The sequence below is a fragment of the Schistocerca gregaria genome, chromosome 5 (genome assembly GCF_023897955.1).
Source record: "Schistocerca gregaria isolate iqSchGreg1 chromosome 5, iqSchGreg1.2, whole genome shotgun sequence".
Lineage (NCBI taxonomy): Eukaryota > Metazoa > Arthropoda > Insecta > Orthoptera > Acrididae > Schistocerca > Schistocerca gregaria.
The window spans coordinates 90444182-90467759 of NC_064924.1; the positions used below are offsets into that span (position 1 = coordinate 90444182).

Sequence of the window (23578 nt, forward strand, 5' to 3'; positions counted from 1 at the left end):
AGGCCTTCACACATTGTAAATGATATAGATTGTGCAGTTGTCGTGGAGAATGTTCCACAGGGTCATCTGGTTTAGTCCATGCGGGCAGACCACCTGCCTCCTGCTGATAACAGGATCAGATTCTAAAGTGTTCAGCACCTCTCATCTTGACCTTCAAGTATACCTCCTTTGAAACTCATTGCCAGCTGTATGTCCATATTACCTTTTTTGCTTATCCTCTCAGGGATGGTCTCCTGCAGTTAGTCACCGTTCAGTAAAATTTCTCTGTATATCTATTATTTTCACTTCGTTTTCTTACAAAATTATGTACTAGGGCGGTGCACCTAAAGTAAATAAAGTATCCATTCAACAGAAGGAAACAATAAGGATTTTGGATGAAACAGTTTACTGCATATCTTGCTGAGGTCGCCTGCAAAGTCTTGAGATTCTGTAGAGGTTGCGTATGTGACCTGATGGATGACGGTGGGTCAGGGTGAGTCGAAAGTTACTCAATAACAGTAGACTTTCCGTATTACTTTCCAACAGTTTGTATCGGTAACTCAAGCGCACATCTGGCGAATGCTCGAAGGTGCACATTATTTCATGGACGTCCACAGTGAGGCGTTGCCTTGAAGATGCCTGCAGCTGCTACATTCAGCACAGCCCACGTGCAGCTTGGCCTTGTTTGGTAAACATTCCTGGCCAGCAGCCAAACTTCATCACAAGCTGGTGTGGCAGTCTGGCACAGCCGTGGTGAGGGCGGAGCAGGCTGGCAGCTTGCCACAGTTGTACAAACCCCGGTCCTATGTCTAATTGACAGTATCTGATACTGGCAGGCACCCAGTGGTGAGGATGACTTCAGTTTGATCCTGAGCCCCATCAATGCTGCAGTTGGATCCCTGAGAGGAAGGTCCTGTTAGGATGAGGGTAGAGCGGTAGCAACCTCTTGGCAAAAGTCAGATGCTGATATATAACTATCATATTTTCTCTCTATAAACCATTATCAAGTCATTGCTTATGCTTCTGTGTTACAATATCTTTTTTCTTAATAGGCTAGCATATCTTATTGTTAAATTTGACCATTTTGCTGAGATAAACCATTGATTCTTGGTTTTTTACACGTGAATTACTGGAAGCCTTAAAACAGATTGCCAATGGCTTTGTGCCCTGTGTCCTCGATCAGAACTTGAATGGGGCAAATAATTCACAGCTGGTCCAGAAAACGCAACAATCTGCCATTACTGTCTGACTGAAATGTAACACCAAAGTCTGGATAAAGGGTGATTCTTCAGTTAACAGGTTCTACTGCAATATGATGTTACCTTGTATCCATCAAGATGAATCTGCTCACTGTCAGTGAGTTCGATGTCATTTTCTGATAAGCTCAGCACATCTACCCAAATCCAATTTGTCCTTAGGAGTTCATCCTCTTCATTAATGAGCCTTCTGATGTTTCGACAAGAGATACAAAATTGCTATTCTTTTAATATCCATGACTTTCCCCAAGTTGCAATATTTTGTTTTGTTCATAGTTTCTTCAGCTAATTATATTTATTCTGCATATCTGTCTTTTGGACAAATTTCCTCTTTTATAAAAAAGGCCCAAGGCAGACATTTGAAACTGGTAGGTTGAATAATGCTTTGGTCACAAAGGATTCTTCTGGTAATTACCAGTCTACACAATGACCAGTGTGATTTCCACAGTAGTGGATGGGACATTCCCTGTGACCTTCCTAATGTCATCCTCATTGTTGTAATTGAGGTGGCAGCTCAGACTGTTGCCTACACCTCTAAGGCAAGACATGCCCGACACCTGTAGGTACGGGCATGAGGAAAAGGAACCAAAGCAGGTAAACAAGACTTAACAGATCTGACATGTTAACGGCCTAATATCTTTTAGCATTATACTTGATAATGGCATAAAAGCCAAAATCTAGATAGTAAAAAAGATACAGTAATACACAGTCAAATGGCAGTTTATTCATTCAAAAAATATTGCTGGCCTGTGGCTCAATACCACCAAAAACTTTTTACATGGTGGTCAGTAGAGACCAGATTATATGCATCATAAAAACCTTAAAATATTACTGCAAATATGCAAGAAAATTTTTAAAAAATTCGTGAAAAGTGTCGTAATATGCAAGATCAAATAATAAAAAACATGGTGGTTACTATGTGCATTTTATCTCAGTCGAACCTGCGCATATCAGTTATGAGGAAAAGGGCCAGCCAAACAAAAAATTAGTACATTTAGAGTGCTGATACATTTTCTGAATACTTTCTGGCAGAGGTTAGAAAGGGGGCCTTTCTGGGATTATTTTCTAAAAATTTGCAAAATGGGGATGCATACTGTGTTTCAAGAATTGTTCCTCCTGTGCTATTGTTGCTGGTAACAAGCGGATGCATTGTGAGTGAATCACAGCGAAACAATCAATATGTACAGGACCAACTTTGAGATACATTGCATGCAGAGGGGCATGCTCAAAAACTCCGCAATACATTATTTAAAAAACAACATACAACCATGGATTTTTTTTTTTTTTGAACAGCATTAACTTTTAATTAATACTACTAGATCAAAGCATCATTTACAATTTATTTTACATTTTTGCTAGTATTGTAAACATAAACCACCAAGTACTGTCCCGAATATTCGGTAGTAAGATTGTATCTTTGATAACTCAAAACATTTTTATAAGCAGAAAAGGACCATTCTACATCAACTGGACAGTATTTGAATTTGAGTGCTATCTTGGCACTAATTGTTTCTGGTAAAATTTCAGCTGTCACATTAATAAAACTATCAATGTGGCACACGGGTTCAAAGTGTAAGTTATTGTTTAAAATATTTCCAAACTTTTCTTTGAGTTTTCTTGGGAATACCTCCCGAAATGAAGAGTTCACTAGATTAATTTTATTCAATTAACTTAATAGATTTATTCAAAGTCAAACCTTGAGTTTCAAGCTTTTTAATACTTGCAAGTATGTGGGAAAAATGAGTGTTACTCACAGCAATGTATTTTTAATACTGGAACCATTAAAAGCTTCCTTGCATGACAAACTGCCAAAGCCTCTGCACTATCAGTCGTTTACTACCCCTCTAATGGCCTCGAAATGTTCATTGTGAAACAACACAGCTTTGGCCTACATACCGCAATGAGTTACCACTGATTCAGGAGGTAAAGGCACATTTGGTAGTTCTTCTTTGTAGGTCTTTGTGGATGAAATCAGTTTATTTACATTCACAAACATGGATCATACTTCTTCAGCAAGGTGACATACTCCATGAGCAAAGCACGTCACATGAATCAGATTGGGATAAAATACTGGGAGGGCTTTTCCTGCTTTGTTCATATAGGGAGCAGCATCTGAAATAAACACAAACTCTCTTTCACCTGCAGAAGATTCTGGAAATATTTTTCTAATGCCCTCATTAACAAATCTGGTGATCGTAGATTGATTTACTTTTTCAGGTTTTTTGCAGGCCACTAAATAGGAAGGAGGCAGCTTTTCTTTTAAAACACCAAAAATTAAGTTTGCAATGTAACAGCCACAAGTGTCTGTAGTTTGGTCAATTGAAATCCATATAATGCTGTCCTTCAGTTCATTGCATATTTCTTCCAGAACATTTACGTAAATTGTCGGTGTGTAATTTTTACGTAATTTTGATTCATCTGGTATATTTTGCTTTAAGCAATATTTGCGCAGGAAGCCTTTGAGAATAGGGTTTGTAAGTTTGCAAAGAGGAATATTGCTTGCAATGAATGCTTCACATAAATCCATGTTAAACCAATGTTTTGACTACCTTTGGACAGATCCCTGCTACTGCAACTTGATGTTGCCAGAAGTTGTTGTCATAGTCTATTTGAAACATTTTTTTGCACAAAATGGTTCTCTTAAACTCGACACTATAAAACAATTCCTTCACATTAACCAGGGATGCGGGTGCAGGAGCATAGACTCTGCCTGCCTGTTCCTGTTCCTCTTCCTCTTCTGTAATGATTTCGCAAGCCAGTGGCATCTGTGTTAGCGATTGCAAGCAGTTCTAGGTCGCAGTCAATCTGAGTGACATCGAGCTAGAGACCGCCCATCTAAATTTATAAAATATTGTAAACATAGAGCGAAAGTATACATTGTCACTAGTTTTTAGTTAAAATTGCAATAATTGGTGAAGAGGGGCCAAATTTGCAAATGCAGTAGCAACATGCAAATGCATATAATCCTGTCTCTGGTGATTAGTTACCTTGCTCCTTCCATTATTTATATTCTACTGAAGGCTGGGAGAAATTAGTAAATGGGCAATGATGGATAATGAGTTAGCAGATAAATAGATAAGTGTTCCCTGACTTTCCTCTCTTGATTTTGATACTGAAAGGTAGTGTTGTGTGCAGTGTAATGCTACATGCAAGTGAGTACCATTTTTAAACAATGGAAAATCCAGAATGGAATAATGACAGTATTATGGAAAGGATAGTTGCTATGCACCATATAGCAGAGATGATGAGTACCAGATAGGCATAACAACAAGACTTACTGACAAAACTTTCAGCCAAATAAATCATCAGAATCAATCACATGCGCCTATCTCCCTACATTGTGCTCTGTCAACTCTTTCCTGGGCCACAGGGAGTGTACTGGGGTGCATGTTAGAGTGAAGTAAGGGAGGAATGCAGGGAGGGGGTTAGGGGGGGGGGGGAAGTGTGTACCAGCTCTTGGGAGAGTGGGGAGCCATCTGTGGGCTAGCTAGGGTTCCAGGTAGAGGGGGTGGGTGGAGGAGAAGCCTGTGATGGGATTGCAGTGATGTAGGGTAAGTTTGCTGGGTAGGCAGAATGGGTAGGTCTTGCACTTGGGTCTTCCACAAGAGTATGGTCTCTGTGGCAGAGGTTAGGGGGTGGGAGTGACACAGGGACGGACAAGGTTGTTGTGGAGGTCGAGTGGGCAGTGGAACACCACATTGAGAGGGGATGGAAATATACTGAGTAGGATGTCCCTCATTTCAGGGCATGACGACAGATAAAGCCCTGACAAAGGATGTGGTTCAATAGTTCCAGTCCTGGGTGGCACTGGGTAACAAGGGGGCTTCCTTTTTGTGGTTAGTTCTTGGGATGGATGTGATGCTCAGATGTGTGTGGAGCTGCTGCACAGGGGATCTGTTTGTGTGTTAGGTTTGAAGGCTATTGCCTGTCTGTGGAGGTCTTTATGAGGCCTTCGGCATGCTGGGTGAGGGAGTTCTCAACACTGCAGATGCATCTGCCAATGGGGACTATATGGTTGGGATTTTTGGTGTGGAATGATTGGCAGCTGTTAAAGTGAATGTACTGTTGGTGACTGATGGGTTTCCTGTGGACTGGGGTATGGATGTAGCTATGTGAGAGGAGGAGATCAACATTTAGGAAGACGGCACGCTGGGTGGAGGAGGACCAGGTGAAGTAGATGGGAGATAAGGCATCAAGATTGTGGAGGAATGAGAATAAGATGTCCTGGCCTTGTGTTCAGATTATAAAAATGTTATCAATAAACCTGAACCAGACAAGGGGTTTGGGGTTTTTGGAAGCTAAGAATGATTTCTCTAGCTGGCCCATGATGAGATTGGAATAGGAGGGTGCCATGGCTGTGCCACAAATTCTTTTGTATACCCTTCTTCAAAGGTGAAGTAGTTATGGGCTAGGATGTAGTTGGTCAGTTGTACAAGGCATGAGGTAGTGAGTTTAGAATCTGCATGGCCTTGGGAGGAGGTAGTGTTAAGTTGCGGCAAGGCCATTAACGTGAGGGATGTTTATGTATAAGGAGGTCGCATCAACAGTGACAAGTGGTGACCCGGGAGGTAAGGGTGTGGGGATGGTAGAGTGCCGGTGCAGGAAGAAGTTGGTATCTTTGATGTGGGAGGCTAGGTATTGGATAATTAGTTGCAGATGTTGGTCAGCAAGGAGTGAGACTCTTTCAGTGGGAGCACTGTAGGCAGCCACAATGGGGCATCCTGGATTTTTAGATTTGTGAATTTTGGCGAGCATGTAGAAGGTGGGTGTGCAGGCTGTTGTTGGGTTGATTAGGGAAATGGATTCAGGGGAGAGGTTCTGGGAAGGTCCTAAGGATTTCAGTAGAGATTAGAGGTTCTGTTGGACTTGTGGGATGGGGTCTCTTTGGCAGAGCTTGTAGGGGGTGGTGTAAGACAACTGACATAAGCCCTCTGCCAGGTAGTCACTCCCGTTCATCACAACAGTGGTGGAACCTATGTCTGCCAGGAGAATGATCAGATCTGGATCCATTTTTAGATCGTGTAGGGCAGTTCTTCCTTCTGATGAATGGTTGTTGTTTTTAGGGAGGGACCGGGGGAAGGATAGAGAGGCGAGGTTGGAACTGCTGGAAGGTGACCAGGGGAGTGTGGGAGGGTCACGGTTGGATGATATGAATTGGTACAGGCCGGGATTGATTTTAGAATTGGATTGGCTTTGGTTGGAGGGGTTGGTGTCAAAGGAGTGTTTTCACCATAGGGAGTGGGAGAAGGATAGTAGGGCCTTCTCAAGTCCAGTATGGTTATAGCTGGGGAGTAGGACTGAATGTGAGGCCTTTGGATATGACTGAAGCTTCTTTGGGGCTGAGGATTTTGATGGAGAGGTTAACAACAGTGTTCTGGGACTGTTTCGTTTCTGGAGTGTTGCTAGGGGATTTTGGAGTATGTGGTAGATTGTAAAGGTCATTGAGGCAGGATCTGGGTGCTGTGAGGGGTTGATGAGGAGGAACACTGTAAGTAGAATTGGGGTTGAATAGTGGTGGCCCAAGATGAGATGGGTTTTCATCAGGCTAGATAACTTGTGGAGATAGTGTCTGGAATGTTTTTCTAGGTGTTGGAGTGTCAAGAATTTAATTTGGGTGTTGAGTGTAGTTAGTGGAGACTCCATAGTAAGAGTATTTTGTAGAGGGAGTGGAGGTGGTTCAGGGATGCCTGTGCCATGGAGATGTGTTTTTGTAGAACCAGGCTTGTGAGGGAAGGGGACTGGCAGTGTCTGAAAAGATCATTGTGCAAGGAGGGGTGGGATCCACTAACAGGGATTTTTATGGTTAAGCATTGGGGGAGGGGGGATTCCATGGTTTAGGCAACATTTAAGGAACAGGATTTTGGCTAGGGGTAAGGAAACATAGAGGAGGGATCCATTGTGTTTGGGGGGAGGGGAGAGGGGAAAGATGGCACTGGGGAAGAAAGTTGGTGTTGAAAGTGGCGGGTAAAGATTGCAGGTAGTTGCAGGGCGAGTTGAATAATGTTGATGGGTGTAAGGAGGGAAAGGAGTTGTGTTGGGGGCAAGGGCTAGTGGCTAGTACTGTGTCAGCAGTATATCTGGTCACGTGTGATATATCATCATGCACACACAATAAATTTGATCATGTGTGATTTATCATCACATGTAAGAGATAAAATGAAAACAATCACAGGCAGATTCGAAGTGATACATGAGAGAGGGAAGGATTTTACGTTGCTAAAGGTGCGTTATGCAATTATCGGGAGTTGTGTGGCATGTGGAGTTGTATGCACAGCTGATGTAACAGACACGGTTGTAACTACAGGGTGTAACAAAAGTTGTGTGTGTCGCGGCCATTATGGAGTGTGTTATAATGGCAAGAGGGAAGAAATCAGAGAGAAAGAAATGCAAAGATAATAGAGGGCAGCTAGTAAAGGAGACAGTAATGAAGGATGAACAGCAGCAGGCCGAAGTGGCAGAGCGGTTCTAGGTGCTTCAGCCTGGAACCGTGCAACCACTACAGTCACAAGTTCAAATCCTGCCTCGGGTATGGTTGTGTGTGATGTTCTTAGGTTAGTTAGGTTTAAGTAGTTCTAAGTTCTAGGGGACTGGTGACCTCAGCTGTTAATTCCCATAGTGCTCAGAGCCATTTTTTTTTTTTTTTTTTTTTATGAACAACATGAGGTTTGGATGGAAGGGAGCAACTAGACAATATAATAAAGTATGGAAAGCTCTGGTTGACAATAATGAATTAATTAGGAATAAAGGAGATGGCTACTGGACAGGCAGAAGCATTGTCACATTCATTTTTCAACTTGGAAAAAAAAAAAAAAAAAAACCACACACACACACACACACACACACACACACACACACACACACACACACACACACCTGTCTCCCTACATTGTGCTCAGTCAACTGCCAGCTCTTCCCTCACTCACAGGGAATGTATTCGAATGAGGTGTGAGTGCAGGGCTTGGTGGGCTTAGCGTTGTAGAAGGACGAAAGGCATGGAGGGGGTTGCAGGGAAGCATCTAGCAGCTCATGGAAGGATAGGGACCCCTCTGTGGGCTAGCTAGGGTGCAGGTGGAGGGGTCAGATGGCAGACAGCTGGGCACATGATTTCACATGCTTGGGCATGAGATAGCAGCACACAACTACCTGACACAAATTGGGTGGGGGTAGGCCAGGAAGGTTACAGTATGAAAAATTTGCTGCACAGCTCAGAAAAGCTGGTGGTGAAGGGGAGGATACAGGTGGCACAGTTTGTGAAACAGCCATTGAAACTCACACATTGTGCCACTGGGTGGGTCACCTTGTTTTTGGCAACATTTTGAGGTGGCTATTCATTCTAGTTGACAGCTGGTTGGTTGTCATACCAATGTAAAATGCTGTGCAGTGGTTGCAGCAGACCTGGTATATAACGTGGCTACTTTCACAGTTTTCCAGGCCTCTGATGGTGTATGATAAGCCTTTGATGGGACTGGAGTGTGTGCTGCTGGATGGGTGGATTGGGCAGGTCTTGCACCTAGGTCTTCCACAAGAGTATGATCGCTGTGCCAGGGGATTTTGGGTGAAAGTGGCGTAGGGATGGACTAGGATTTTGTGGGGGTTGGGAGAGTGCCAGAATACCACTTTGGGAGAGGATGGAAGTATCTTTGGTAGGATGTCCCTCATTTCAGGACATCATAAAAGATAATCAAAGTCCTGATGAAGGAAGTGATTCATTCGTTCCAGTCCCTGGTGGTATTGGGTGACAAGAGGGGCACTTCCTTGTGGTTGGTTTTTGGGATGGATGTGAGGATCAGGTGTGAGGATATGGCATGGGAGATCTGTTAGTGTATTATGTCTGGAGGGTATTGCCTGCCTGTGAAGGCATTTATGAAGACTTCAACATATTGGAGAAGAGAGTTCTCATCACTGCAGATATGCCTGCCTTGGGTGGCTAGGTTATATGGGAAAGAGTTTTGGTGTGGAATGCATGGCAGCTGTCAAAGTGCAGGTACTGTTGGTGATTAGTGGGTTTGATGCGGACCGAGATATGGATGGAATCATCTTAGATGAGGAGATCAACATCTTGGAAGGGGCTACAGTGTGTGGAGGAGGACCAGGTAAAGTGGATGGGAGAGGAATGGGTTGAGATTGTGGAGGAATGAGGATGAGGTGTCCTGGCCTTAGTTCCAGATTATAAAGATGTCATCAATAAATCTGAACCAGAAAATGGGTTTGGGTTTCTGGGAAGCTAAGAATGTTTCCTCTAGGTGGCCCATGAGGAGGTTGGCATAGGAGAGTGCACTGTGGGTGCCCATGACTGTGTCAGGAATTTGTTTGTATATCTTCCCTTCAAAGATGAAGTAGTTATGGTTTAAGATGTAGTTGGTCTGGTGAGCAAGGAATAAATTGGTGGATCTGGAATCTCGAGGACATTGGGAGAGGTAGTGTTCAATTCAATCCCCACTGTCTAAATGTCATCACCCAAATTAAAATCCAACACCTAGAAAAACATTCCAGACACTACCTCCACAAGTTACCAGCCTGCTGAAATCCTACTCTCGTCTTGGGACACCACTATCCAACCCAACTGTACTCGCAATGTCCCTCCACGTCATCCTCTCATAGCACTCAGACCTTCTCTGACTGACCTTTTTTTACCTACCATATCCTCCAAAACCCTATACCAAGACTGCACAAAATCCAGAACCAATAGATTCCCAAAACACTGTTGTTAACCTTGCCTTAAAAGTCTTCAGCCCCACAGAAGTTTGTCCTGTCTAAGGGCTCACCTTCAGCCCTTCTCCCAGGTTTAACCACGTTGAACTTGTGAAGGACCTACTCTCCTTCTCTCACTCACCTACACTGTAAACACTTCTTTGTCACCAACCAAACAAAAGCCAATCCAGTCCTAACATCAAACCCTGCCTGTCACAGTTTGTACCATCATCCAACCTGACCCTCCCAAACTCATGCTAAACCATGCTCCGGTCACCTTCCAGAAATTCCAAACTTCCAACCTGGCCTCACCATCCTTCACCAGGTCCCTCCCTAAGAATAACCTTTCAGTAGAAGAAAGGACTGCCCTATATGATGTAAAAACAGATCCTGACCTGATCATCCTCCAGGCAGATGAAGGTTCCACGACTACTGTGATGAACAGGAGTTAATAATTGGTAGAAGGCCTGCGGCAGTTGTCAGACACCTCCACCTACAAGCTGTGCCAAAGTGACCCCATCCTAGAAGTCCAACAGAACCTCCAATCTCTGCTGAAATCCATAGGCCATTCCCAGAACCTCTCCCCTGAATCAATTTCCCGATTACCCCAACAACAGTCCGCACTCCGACCTTTTACATGCTCCCAAAAATCCAAAAACCTAACAATCGTGGGTGCCACATTGTGGCCAGTTACAGTTCCCCTACAAAAACAATCTTAGCTCTACTGTCCAACATCTGCAACTACTTATCTAGAACCAACCACTTCCTGCACCAGCTCTCTCTCATTACTGTTGACGCAACCTTCTTATACACAAACATCGGACATGCCCATGCCCATGCCCATGGCCTTGTCATAATTAAATGCTACCTCTGCCAAAGCCCTGCAGATTACAAACCCACCACCTCATTCCTTGTACACCTGGTCAAATACATCCTAACCCATAACTATTACACCTTTGAAGGGAAGAAGGGGAGGCATAGATACAAATTCATGGCACAGCTTTGGCACCCTCCTATGCCAGCCTCTTCATGGGCCACCTAGATGAAGCATTCCTAGCCCCCCAAAACCCCAAACCCCTGGTTTGGTCTGACACCTTTATAATCTGGAACTCAAACCAGGACACCTTATCCTCATTCCTCCACAATCTCAACCCCTTCTCTCCCATCCACTTTACATGGTCCTCCTCCACCCACTGTACCACCATCCAAAGTGTTGATCTACTCGTCTAAGAATACTCCATTCACACCTCAGTCCACACCAAACCCACCAATCACCAGCAGTACCTGCACTTTGTCAGCTGCCAACCATTCCACATCAAAAATCCCTTCCATGTAGCCTGGCCCCTGTGGCAGGTGCAAATGCAGGGATGAGAACTCTTATCCAGTACACTGTGGAAGGCTTCATAAATGCCTCACAGGCAGACTTACCCTCCAGACGTAATACACAAACAGATCTCCTGTGCCATATCCTCACACACACCTGATTCTTACATCCATCCCAATATCCAACCACAAGGAAGTGCCCCTCTTGTCACCCAATACCACCAGGGACTGGAACAAATGAATCACTTCCTTTGTCATAACTTTGACTGTCTTTCATCATGCCCTGAAATGAGGGACATCATACCAAAGATACATCCATCCTCTCTGTGTTGTTCTGGCACTCTCCCAAACTCCACAACATCTTAGTCCATCCCTATGCCACTTCACTCACAATCCCCTGGCACAGGGATCATACCCTTGTGGAAGACCCAGAAGCAACACGTGCCCAATCCACCCATCTAACATCATGTACTCCAGTCCCATCACAAGCTTATCTTATACCATCAGAGGCATGGTAATCTGTGAAAGCAGCCGTGTTATGTATCAGGTCTGCTGCAACCACTGCACAGGATTTTACATTGGTATGACAACAATCCAGCTGTCAGCTAGAATGAATAGACACCAACAAACTGTTGGACCACACAGTGGCACAACATATGAGATTTGAATGGCTGCTAAACAATCTGTGCCACCTGGATTCTCCCCATCACCACCAGCTTTTCTGAGCTGTGCAGAAGGGAGCTATCCTTACAGCACATCCTTCACTCTCGTAACACATCTGGCTTAAACCTAAGGTAACTTGCTGTCCCCCACCATGTGCGCATCTTGTGTGTGTGTGTGTGTGTGTGTGTGTGTGTGTGTGTGTGTGTGTGTACACCATCCCCTGTCCCAGTACCCCCGCCCAATTTGTGTCAGCTAGTTAGTGCTGCTATCTCACATCCAAGTCTATGCAATCATGTGCCCAGCTGTCTGCCATCTACACTTGTACCTAGACCCCCTAGCTAGCCCACAGATGGCCCCCCACTGTCCCAAGAGCCTTTAGATGCTTTCCCCCAACCCTCTTCCAGCCTCCCACTATGCTTTGACTTGCCCAACTAGAAAGTCAGTTTGTGCCAGCACATGTAATCACAGATGACACAGAGGACAGTTATGCAATTACTGTGCTCAATGAAGATAGGCCCTTGGAGGTGCAAGATATTCTGGAATCACCACAGAGCACTGATTGTTACATAGCACTGCATTTCACCCCATTGCAGCTACTACATTGACTGCGTACATTAATGATCAATTCAGTTAGTGACAACATTCTGTGGAATATTTGCTTATCACTCCTGCCACCTGATGCACAGAGGATACAGACAGTGTGCACAGGGGATCTAGATGCACTGTGCAAACTGTGGGTCATATAGTAGAAATGTACCTGTTCATGTGCATCACAATAGTTTGCCTGCACCCTCAGGCAGATGATACACATGCTGCACTACAAACACAGGTTGCTGCATTACAACTCAGACTACTAGTTGCTGATCTTGTTGCCACTGCTCACTGGAAAAGCGCATCCGCTCACGTTCATCACCAAGACTCTAAGGTGTGGAAGTGTAGCCTGCCATGTGAAGAGCTAAACTCAGCAAGAAGTCAGTGATGACAGCCTTTGGCTCTGCAGATGATAGCTGTCGACTTTTTGTAGTGGAGCATGGCCCAAAATTACAGTTTTGGGTAGATGTGTGCTGATGTGTCAGTCTGTCCATCTGCCCTTCTGCCACGTCGCAACTGCGATGTCTGTCACTTTTTCACAACAAATGAACGTGTCACATTAGTGTTGAACTTAGCCCTACAGTACATATTTGAATGGCAGTACGTCATAGTGGACATGATGCACCCTGTACTTGGAATGGATTTTTTTATCGTTTTATGGACTGCTGCCTGACCACCATTACAGATGCCTTCTTGAAACTACTACCAGCCTAGCAAGCCAAGGGTCAGTGCATTGTGTGTAAGACATAGCAGTCTGGTAATTACTGGTGATTATCCATTCATAGAACTCCTCAGGTAGTTCCCGGAGATCACGTGCCAGGCTCTCTCGCTAGCACCTGTGCAGCACTCAATGGTGCACTATATTTTGACCATGCGTGGACCACCATTTCATGCTTGACTGTGCCAGTTGACACACCAAGAAGCTGCAACTTGTTGAGCAGGAGTTCTCGTACACACATGAACAAGGAATCTGCCAACCATCGAGCTGTAGTTTGCCATCTCTACTACATGTGATCCCAAAGAAGACTACTGGAAGGCATCCATTGACTTTTCACAGCTTCATGGCAGAATCATTCCAGATCGATATCCAGTACTGCATATCAAAGATTTTACATTCATTGTCTACAGTAAACACATCGTTCCTACTTTGGACTTAGTTCGTATGTTCTACCAGATACCTGTTGCCCTGGATGATGTTGCTGAGACTGCCGTCTGCACACCATTTGGACTATTTGAATTTACCCAAATGCATTTTGGGCTTTGTAATACTGCCCAAACACTTCAACAGTTCATGGATGAAGTCAGATGAGACTTAGATGTTTGTTATGTATATATCGATGACATTCTCCTCATGTCAAGTTGGGAGGCAGAACACCTGTCTCACAACAGATTTTCACTTGTCACGTGCACATGACCTGCTTGTCAACACATCGAAGCAAGTTTTCAGAGCAGCTGAAGTACAGTTCCTAGGCTATATTATCAACTCACAAGGCCTACAGCCACCAAAAGAGAAAGCAAAAGCTATACTTAATTTTCCGCTGCCTACAACAGGTAAAGAATGAAGACAATTTCTTGGCACGGCCAGTTTTTGCTGTTGGTTTGTTTCCAGTTGTGCCCTACAAGCTGCACCACTGAATAAATTCTTGCCTGGTTCACTGAAACCAAAGGGCAAATTCCAGTGGAACAATGAGACTGAGTTGGAATTTACCGAGCTGAAGACTGCCATCACAGAAGCTACAGTGTTTGTGAGCCCATTTCCACAGGCGCCTCTCACCCTGACGGTCAACACATCTGCCACTGTAATCAGTGCTGCACTAAAACAGCAAATAAATGAGCACTGGCAGCCATTACTCTTTTTCTTTTGAACAGAATTTCCCCAACTGTGATTGCAAATTGTAAGCTGTTTATGTTGCTATTAAGAAATTTTGTCACATGTTGGGGGCAGACAGCAGTATGCTTTGATCACAAGTCATTAACATATGCTTTCCACCAGCATCCAGAGAAAGCATCACCATGTCAGTTGCGACATCTTGACTATATCGGACAGTTCACTATCAATATTGTTGATGTTGCAGGAGAACTGAATATGTCAGCTGACACTATCTCTCTCGGATCAAAGCGATCACTGATGCAGTTGATTTTGAAGCTCTTGCCACAGTGCAACAATAGGATAGTAAGCTACAAAATTTGTTGGCACAACCACCAGGCCTTCAACTCCGCCATATTAGGTTGTTATTGTGAGCCGTGCTGCTGTATTGCGACATTGCCATTGACAAATCACAGCCATTTGTGTCTCTTGATTTTCACTAACAGGCAATCACCTCTTTGCATAACATGTCATACTCTGGAGTATAAGCCACTACCAATGTGGGGAATCAAGCTATTATTTGACCAAACATGGACAAAGATTGCAAGCAATATGTGCGACATTGCGTGCTCTGTCAACGAAATAAAGTTGGCCAGCACATCAGGTCATCTCTTGGCACATTCCTTCCTCCAATTTGTAGATTTGGACATGTCCATGTAGACTTCGAAACTCCTGTCCCACCGTCAGAAGGATACAACTACTGATTTACAGCTATCAGTCATTTTACATTTTGGACCAATGTGTCCTGGATCACCGACATTAACGTCAAAACTGTTGTGAAAGGTCTCTGTGCATTCCTGAAAGATGATCTGAAAGCCATGAGTGAAGAACTTTTCTATAGCCAGCTAATAAAACTGCCTGGTGAGTTTTTTACAAATGTGCCAGATAACTGCATTAACGTGTTAGATTTTGTACACAAGCTATATACAAATCTGGAAACTATGCCCCCTTGTTTAAAGGGATCAGCCGACCCATTGCCCTTGTGTTTTTATGAGCTACAGGAGTGCCATCATGTCTTCATACAGCTTGAGGCAGTATGCAAGCCATTACAGCCACCCTGCGCTGGATGTTACCATGACATAAGCAGAGAAGACAAGACATTCTCAAAGTCGATGTTATGGGTATGCCAACCACTATCACCATCGACAGGCTCAAACCAGTTTCCCATATACCCTATACTAGTTCAGACTTGTCTGCAGATGACACAAACTCGACTAATACTCCATCCGCTATGCCTCCGGAACAGATCAGCTGCCATAGACGTTGAAGGCTGCCTCTAAAGTACCATCAGTAACCTGTGCAAGACTTGTTGTTACCTGGTCTGGACGACATGTCTGATTAAACAGAATAATATCATTAACACTAAGTAGAGTTAAGTGTAGTGGTACATGCAAGTAATTACTAATTTTAGAGATGACATTTAGTGCAGTTGCTGACTTATGTTTTCTCTTTGGTTTATATATGTTTTATTCTGTTGTTGAATATTCTATTGAATGGAGTTGTATGAGCTATAGTTTAGTTCTTATGTTGCAATAAAGTTAATTTTTCTAGCCCACAACAATTATTTATAATATTTTTGTACAGTTTTTACTTGCTCTTTCTTATGTATATCCCTCAACATGTTTGTTTACCCCCTTATTTCTTAGAAATTTAAAGCCAACAGCTCTGACATATCGGTTGTCTACAGCTCATCATTATGGTTTTATAATTTCAGTTACAGGTGACGCATTAAACTGTGTTCTTTGATTTATTCTCTGCAGTTCCTTTTGATTTGTTTTGGCATGTCATTTTATTCCTTGTAACACCTAGGCACATCCCTCTTTTCTTTTTTTAATTTTCTTCAAGCAAAGCAGTTGGCAATTTGGTAAACTTTGAAGTTAGGGTGTGGGAACCTACTCTGGTTGTTCATCTTATCCTGTTTTGGCAACTGATCAGTAATCACTCATCTACAGTCTCACATAAAAGTACAGATAAAATACAATGAAAACTGTTGTTCTCTACCTTATCCAGTCACATGCCTCACCAGATACTTAGTTCATGAAGCATCAATTTGCTTGTGTTACATCAGATAGGACAAAGTTGAAAATTTGTGTGTGTGTGTGTGTGTGTGTGTGTGTGTGTGTGTGTGTGTGTGTGTGTGTGTCTGTGTGTGTTTTTTTATATTTAACTCGTAATGAATTTTAATAGTTTGTATTGTGTTAGCTGTTATTACTTGTTAATAATGATAAAATTATTTTGCAGTGTAAAAATGGAAACAGAATGCTTAAGTGATGGCTCACCCACGACTGCTGCACGTGATGTAAAAGAACCAGATGCAGCCGAGTTTGAATGTGATATTTCTAATGAATTATCTGTGATTGATATCAGTATTGATGATGTATCTCCTGATTCACCTCAATCTTGAGTTCATGTTTTTGTATGTTGTAAGCTGAGTAAAGAGTGCTTATTTATTTGTAGATTTCTTGTTTTACTGATTACACTTACTCTCTTTCTCTGAGTCAGTTTGAAGATTAACATTTACAGTAAATCCCTAGTTTCATGATACCAACAATCAAACCACTGACTTTGTAGACACTGACACTTGTTCGTAATCTTTGCATCTTCTAAGTCAGTACAGACCATGAATACATAATTACTTTGAAGGACTGGGTGTATTGAATGATACTGATGCCTAGTTTGGTGTAGATTTTCTGAACACGAAACTTCCTGTCAGATCAAAACTGTGGCTGGATGAAGCCCCAAACTTGGGTGTCCCAAGTTAGTTTCGGTCAGGCACATAGTTTTAATCTGCCAGAAAGTTTCATATCAGTGCACACTCCACTGCAGAGTAAGAATTTCACCTGAAACATGTTTGGCTGCTTTGTGGTGATCCTCTAACCTTCCTGACACACTACTGTGGTACTATCAGATGACACCAAAGTGACTGATCTTGTTTTAAGTTTCACCCATGAAGTATTTCCTACTCATCATTGTGAGGTGGGGCACTTTGACTTCATTGGCCACCTGAGGGATTGGAGGGGTGGGGTACCCCTTGCCTGCTCTGGCCCAGGGGAACATGGTGGCCATTGCTCAGTGGCCTGGCCTGGCCCAGCCCAGCCCAGCCCCTAACCTTCCCACCTTATTTACCTTGTTATTTTATGTTTGCCATTTTTATTTAATGTTTTATTTTCCTAAAATTTTATCATCTTGTCTGTGCTACTTGTTGTCTTGGGGTAATGGATGGTGAGGTGGTGCTCATGGGATGTAGTGCATACGATGCTGTGGGAAGCTCCAACTGCATTCTAGGCAGAGCAGCCCGCCCACATTTCTCCCTCACTCCCCTTCTGCTTCTCCTCAGTTTTTAACTCTTAGGTTAATCTCTCTCACTTAATGTCGGGCTTCCCAGGATTTGCCTTTTGTATCCTTCTGAGGATTATTCCTTGGTACAATACATATAGGATGAAGAGATTGATTACCTTTCACTTTTTGTTACCTCAATAAACAAATGACATGCAAAATGCCATAACAATGTGAATGAACAAGACAAACAGTAGTTCACATGATAATGATTGATTAACAAATATGCCTTATTACATTCTGAGTTATTCAGAAATGACTTCTACGTGCAGTAAGAATGATCAGAGAAGTCAGCTGAATCTAGCAAACTGTTTTAGATTTGTTGAGAAGATCAGTCATTTGCAAATATTCAGATCCCCTCATAACATTCTGAATAGGAACCCATGTCCAGAATATAGTATTGTTTCCATTCTAGAACAGTTTCAGTGCAAATGATTATCTCATCCACATCTATGTGAGGAATGTACTGAGGTGTGACCCAGTACAATTGTTGCAATCCATTTGAAAATAATACTGACTTGTTCTGTTATTACTTAAGCATTTGCGTTACAGCTTACACCTTATGGTTTACATTAGTCGACAACAACAAGAACCCAGCATCTACGGCACCAGCTGGAACGCACCGATGCATTAGAACATTGGCTTGATGTGGCAACCACCAACTTTGTTACACACATTGTACCTCCAAAGTACATTCTGATACTCTCTCTCCATCCCACCTTATGTCTCTTCAATGTCTTGTGCAGCAGACAGAACTCATACCAGCAGATCTTCGTCTGTCTCTACAGATGTATCATAAATTAGGCTCTTCATGCGACCCTACAAGCAGTAGACCAGGACAGGGAACTCTGAGATGTTTCTCTTGCTCTAAGCAGAGGTTGATGAGATACACATCTGAATTGAAACTGTCGTAGAATGGAAACAATATGATTCTGGACATGGGTTCCTATTCAAAATGTTCTGTACTTACTACCCTCTACAAGTCCTAGAAGTTTGTAAATGGGAATATCCGACCACCCTGTATATCCCGTTTCACCCCATTTTCGCCTCAACCCTAATTGGGGATGGTTCTTAAACCACCACAGTACTTCTTCCCAGACAATAATTAGTATGCATACCAAGTTTCATTGGAATCGATGTAGTGGTTCTGAAGGAGATGTGACAACACACACACACACACATATATATAAAACAGAAAGAAACTTCCACATGGGAAAAATATATTAAAAACAAAGATTCCAAGACTTACCAAGCGGGAAAGCGCCGGCAGACAGGCACATGAACAAAACACACAAACACACACACAGAATTACGAGCTTTCGCAACTGGCAGTTGCTTCGTCAGGAAGGAAGGAAGGAAGGAAGGAGAGGGAAAAATGAAAGGATGTGGGTTTTAAGGGAGAGGGTAAGGAGTCATTCCAATCCCGGGAGCGGAAAGACTTCCCTTAGGGGAAAAAAATGACAGGTGTACACTCGCGCGCGCGCGCGCGCGCGCGCACACACACACACACACACACACACACACACACACACACACACACACACATATCCATCCGCACATACACAGACATAAGCAGACATATTTAAAGGCAAAGAGTAAGGGCAGAGATGTCAGTCGAGGCGGAAGTACAGAGGCAAAGAAGTTGTTGAAAGACAGGTGAGGTATGAGTGGCGGCAACTTGAAATTAGCGGAGGTTGAGGCCTGGCGGATATCGAGAAGAGAGGATATACTGAAGGGCGAGTTCCCATCTCCGGAGTTCGGATAGGTTGGTGTTGGTGGGAAGTATCCAGATAACTCGGACGGTGTAACACTGTGCCAAGATGTGCTGGCCGTGCATCAAGGCATGTTTAGCCACAGGGTGATCTTCATTACCAACAAACACTGTCTGCCTGTGTCCATTCATGCGAATGGACAGTTTGTTGCTGGTCATTCCCACATAGAAAGCATCACAGTGCAGGCAGGTCAGTTGGTAAATCACGTGGGTGCTTTCACATGTGGCTCTCCCTTTGATCGTGTACACCTTCCGGGTTACAGGACTAGAGTAGGTGGTGGTGGGAGGGTGCATAGGACAGGTTTTACATCGGGGGCGGTTGCAAGGGTAGGAGCCAGAGGGTAGGGGAGGTGGTTTGGGGATTTCATAGGGATGAACCAAGAGGTCACGAAGGTTAGGTGGACGGCGGAAAGACACTCTTGGTGGAGTGGGGAGGATTTCATGAAGGATGGATCTCATTTCGGGGCAGGATTTTAGGAAGTCGTATCCCTGCTGGAGAGCCACATTCAAGGTCTGATCCAGTCCCGGGAAGTATTCTGTTACAAGTGGGGCACTTTTGGGGTTCTTCTGTGAGAGGTTCTGGGTTTGAGGGGATGAGGAAGTGGCTCTGGTTATCTGCTTCTGTACCAGTTTGGGAGGGTAGTTGCGGGATGCGAAAGCTGTTTTCAGGTTGTTGGTGTAATGGTCGAGGGATTCAGGACTGGAGCAGATTCGTTTGCCACGAAGGCCTAGGCTGTAGGGAAGGGACCGTTTGATATGGAATGGGTGGCAGCTGTCATAATGGAGGTACTGTTGCTTGTTGGTGGGTTTGATGTGGACGGATGTGTGCAGCTGGCCATTGGACAGATGGAGGTCAACGTCTAGGAAAGTGGCATGGGATTTGGAGTAGGACCAGGTGAATCTGATGGAACCAAAGGAGTTGAGGTTGGAGGGGAAATTCTGGAGTTGTTCTTCACTGTGAGTCCAGATCATGAGGATGTCATCAATAAATCTGTACCAAACTTTGGGTTGGCAGGCTTGGGTAACCAAGAAGGCTTCCTCTAAGCGACCCATAAATAGGTTGGCATACGAGGGGGCCATCCTGGTACCCATGGCTGTTCCCTTTAATTGTTGGTATGTCTGGCCTTCAAAAGTGAAGAAGTTGTGGGTCAGGATGAAGCTGGCTAAGGTGACGAGGAAAGAGGTTTTAGGTAGGGTGGCAGGTGATCAGCGTGAAAGGAAGTGCTCCATTGCAGCGAGGCCCTGGACGTGCGGGATATTTGTGTATAGGGAAGTGGCATCAATGGTTACAAGGATGGTTTCCGGGGGTAACAGACTGGGTACGGATTCCAGGCGTTCGAGAAAGTGGTTGGTGTCTTTGATGAAGGATGGGAGACTGCATGTAATGGGTTGAAGGTGTTGATCTACGTAGGCAGAGATACGTTCTGTGGGGGCTTGGTAACCAGCTACAATGGGGCGGCCAGGATGTTTGGATTTGTGAATTTTAGGAAGTAGGTAGAAGGTAGGAGTGCGAGGTGTCGGTGGGGTGAGGAGTTTGATGGAGTCAGGTGAAAGGTTTTGTAGGGGGCCTAAGGTTCTGAGGATTCCTTGAAGCTCCGCCTGGACATCAGGAATGGGATTACCTCGGCAAACTTTGTATGTAGAGTTGTCTGAAAGCAGTCAGCTTTGGTACAGATTTATTGATGACATCTTCATGATCTGGACTCACAGTGAAGAACAACTCCAGAATTTCCTCTCCAACCTCAACTCCTTTGGTTCCATCAGATTCACCTGGTCCTACTCCAAATCCCATGCCACTTTCCTAGACGTTGACCTCCATCTGTCCAATGGCCAGCTGCACACATCCGTCCACATCAAACCCACCAACAAGCAACAGTACCTCCATTATGACAGCTGCCACCCATTCCATATCAAACGGTCCCTTCCCTACAGCCTAGGCCTTCGTGGCAAACGAATCTGCTCCAGTCCTGAATCCCTCGACCATTACACCAACAACCTGAAAACAGCTTTCGCATCCCGCAACTACCCTCCCAAACTGGTACAGAAGCAGATAACCAGAGCCACTTCCTCATCCCCTCAAACCCAGAACCTCTCACAGAAGAACCCCAAAAGTGCCCCACTTGTAACAGAATACTTCCCGGGACTGGATCAGACCTTGAATGTGGCTCTCCAGCAGGGATACGACTTCCTAAAATCCTGCCCCGAAATGAGATCCATCCTTCATGAAATCCTCCCCACTCCACCAAGAGTGTCTTTCCGCCGTCCACCTAACCTTCGTAACATCTTGGTTCATCCCTATGAAATCCCCAAACCACCTCCCCTACCCTCTGGCTCCTACCCTTGCAACCGCCCCCGATGTAAAACCTGTCCTATGCACCCTCCCACCACCACCTACTCCAGTCCTGTAACCCGGAAGGTGTACACGATCAAAGGGAGAGCCACATGTGAAAGCACCCACGTGATTTACCAACTGACCTGCCTGCACTGTGATGCTTTCTATGTGGGAATGACCAGCAACAAACTGTCCATTCGCATGAATGGACACAGGCAGACAGTGTTTGTTGGTAATGAAGATCACCCTGTGGCTAAACATGCCTTGATGCACGGCCAGCACATCTTGGCACAGTGTTACACCGTCCGAGTTATCTGGATACTTCCCACCAACACCAACCTATCCGAACTCCGGAGATGGGAACTCGCCCTTCAGTATATCCTCTCTTCTCGATATCCGCCAGGCCTCAACCTCCGCTAATTTCAAGTTGCCGCCACTCATACCTCACCTGTCTTTCAACAACTTCTTTGCCTCTGTACTTCCGCCTCGACTGACATCTCTGCCCTTACTCTTTGCCTTTAAATATGTCTGCTTGTGTCTGTGTATGTGCGGATGGATGTGTGTGTGTGTGTGTGTGTGTGTGTGTGTGTGTGTGTGTGTGTGTGTGTGTGCGAGTGTACACCTGTCATTTTTTTCCCCTAAGGGAAGTCTTTCCGCTCCCGGGATTGGAATGACTCCTTACCTTCTCCCTTAAAACCCACATCCTTTCATTTTTCCCTCTCCCTCCCTCTTTCCTGACGAAGCAACTGCCAGTTGCGAAAGCTCGTAATTCTGTGTGTGTGTTTGTGTGTTTTGTTCATGTGCCTGTCTGCCGGCGCTTTCCCGCTTGGTAAGTCTTGGAATCTTTGTTTTTAATATATTTTTCCCATGTGGAAGTTTCTTTCTGTTTTTTTTTTATATATATATATATATATATATATATATATATATATATATATATATTATAAACAAAGATTCCAATAACAATTTGACCATTTTATTTGGACTGTTGAGCTTCGTGTCCGTGGATAATGATATTTCACTGAAAAATACAGCAACCAGCCACTTTTTAATGCGGTTTTTTTATTTATTTATTTTTTTTTTATTTACGCCAATATGCATTTCGGGTTTGCACCCATCTTCAGCTGGCAAATTACATGGATCTTCAGTCACTACAGTAGTACAATCTCGACAGCAGTTTGGATGGTGCAGCAGGCCTGTGCAAAAGCAATGACTCCAATCATTTACTTCAATTTCGGGAGTTTAAAGTCACACACTATCAGTTGTTCATTTTACTTACATTCTCCTCTCCTTGTTTTTTCCTGGCTTTTCTTCTTTTTTGCAACAACACAAACACTTTTTATCACATATTTTGCACAGGTGCACTGCATTATCCGCCATGTTGTCGACTGACAGTTTTTGTTTACGTACAAATGGTTTATCTATGGACAGAGTTATATTTTTACGAAAGATTTGAGGTTCTAAGGTAAGCTATTGTTTTCTAAATATTGACTTGGCTGATAGAAGTATTCTAAGTACGATGTATACTTTTTTTGTAGTTTTAAAGATAATAAACTAACATAACACATTTATACAAAGCAGTAATTCATATATTTACAATATAACAACGATAGAATTAAGATACTATCCACGGCCACGGAGCTCAACAGTCCAAATAAAATGGACAAATTGTTATTGACACTACCTAGTCAGGTACTAAGAGCTTTACATGACTTCAGAAAGTACAAAATTAAGTTAGAAAGAACAATTCTTAGTATCAAGTTCAATAA

General features: G+C 43.8%; 1 protein-coding gene across 2 annotated transcripts in view; it reads left to right on the forward strand.

Moving 5' to 3' along the window:
- The window catches only part of LOC126272982 (snurportin-1-like), an 86448-nt gene extending 69622 nt beyond the window's left edge, over positions 1-16826 (forward strand). For both annotated transcript variants that reach the window (XM_049976326.1, XM_049976327.1), the window contains one exon: positions 16612-16826. In XM_049976326.1, coding sequence (XP_049832283.1) covers positions 16612-16774 — 163 coding nt within the window. In that variant the 3' untranslated portion in view covers positions 16775-16826. The remainder of the gene's footprint in view (positions 1-16611) is intronic.
- The last annotated feature ends 6752 nt before the right edge of the window (positions 16827-23578 follow it).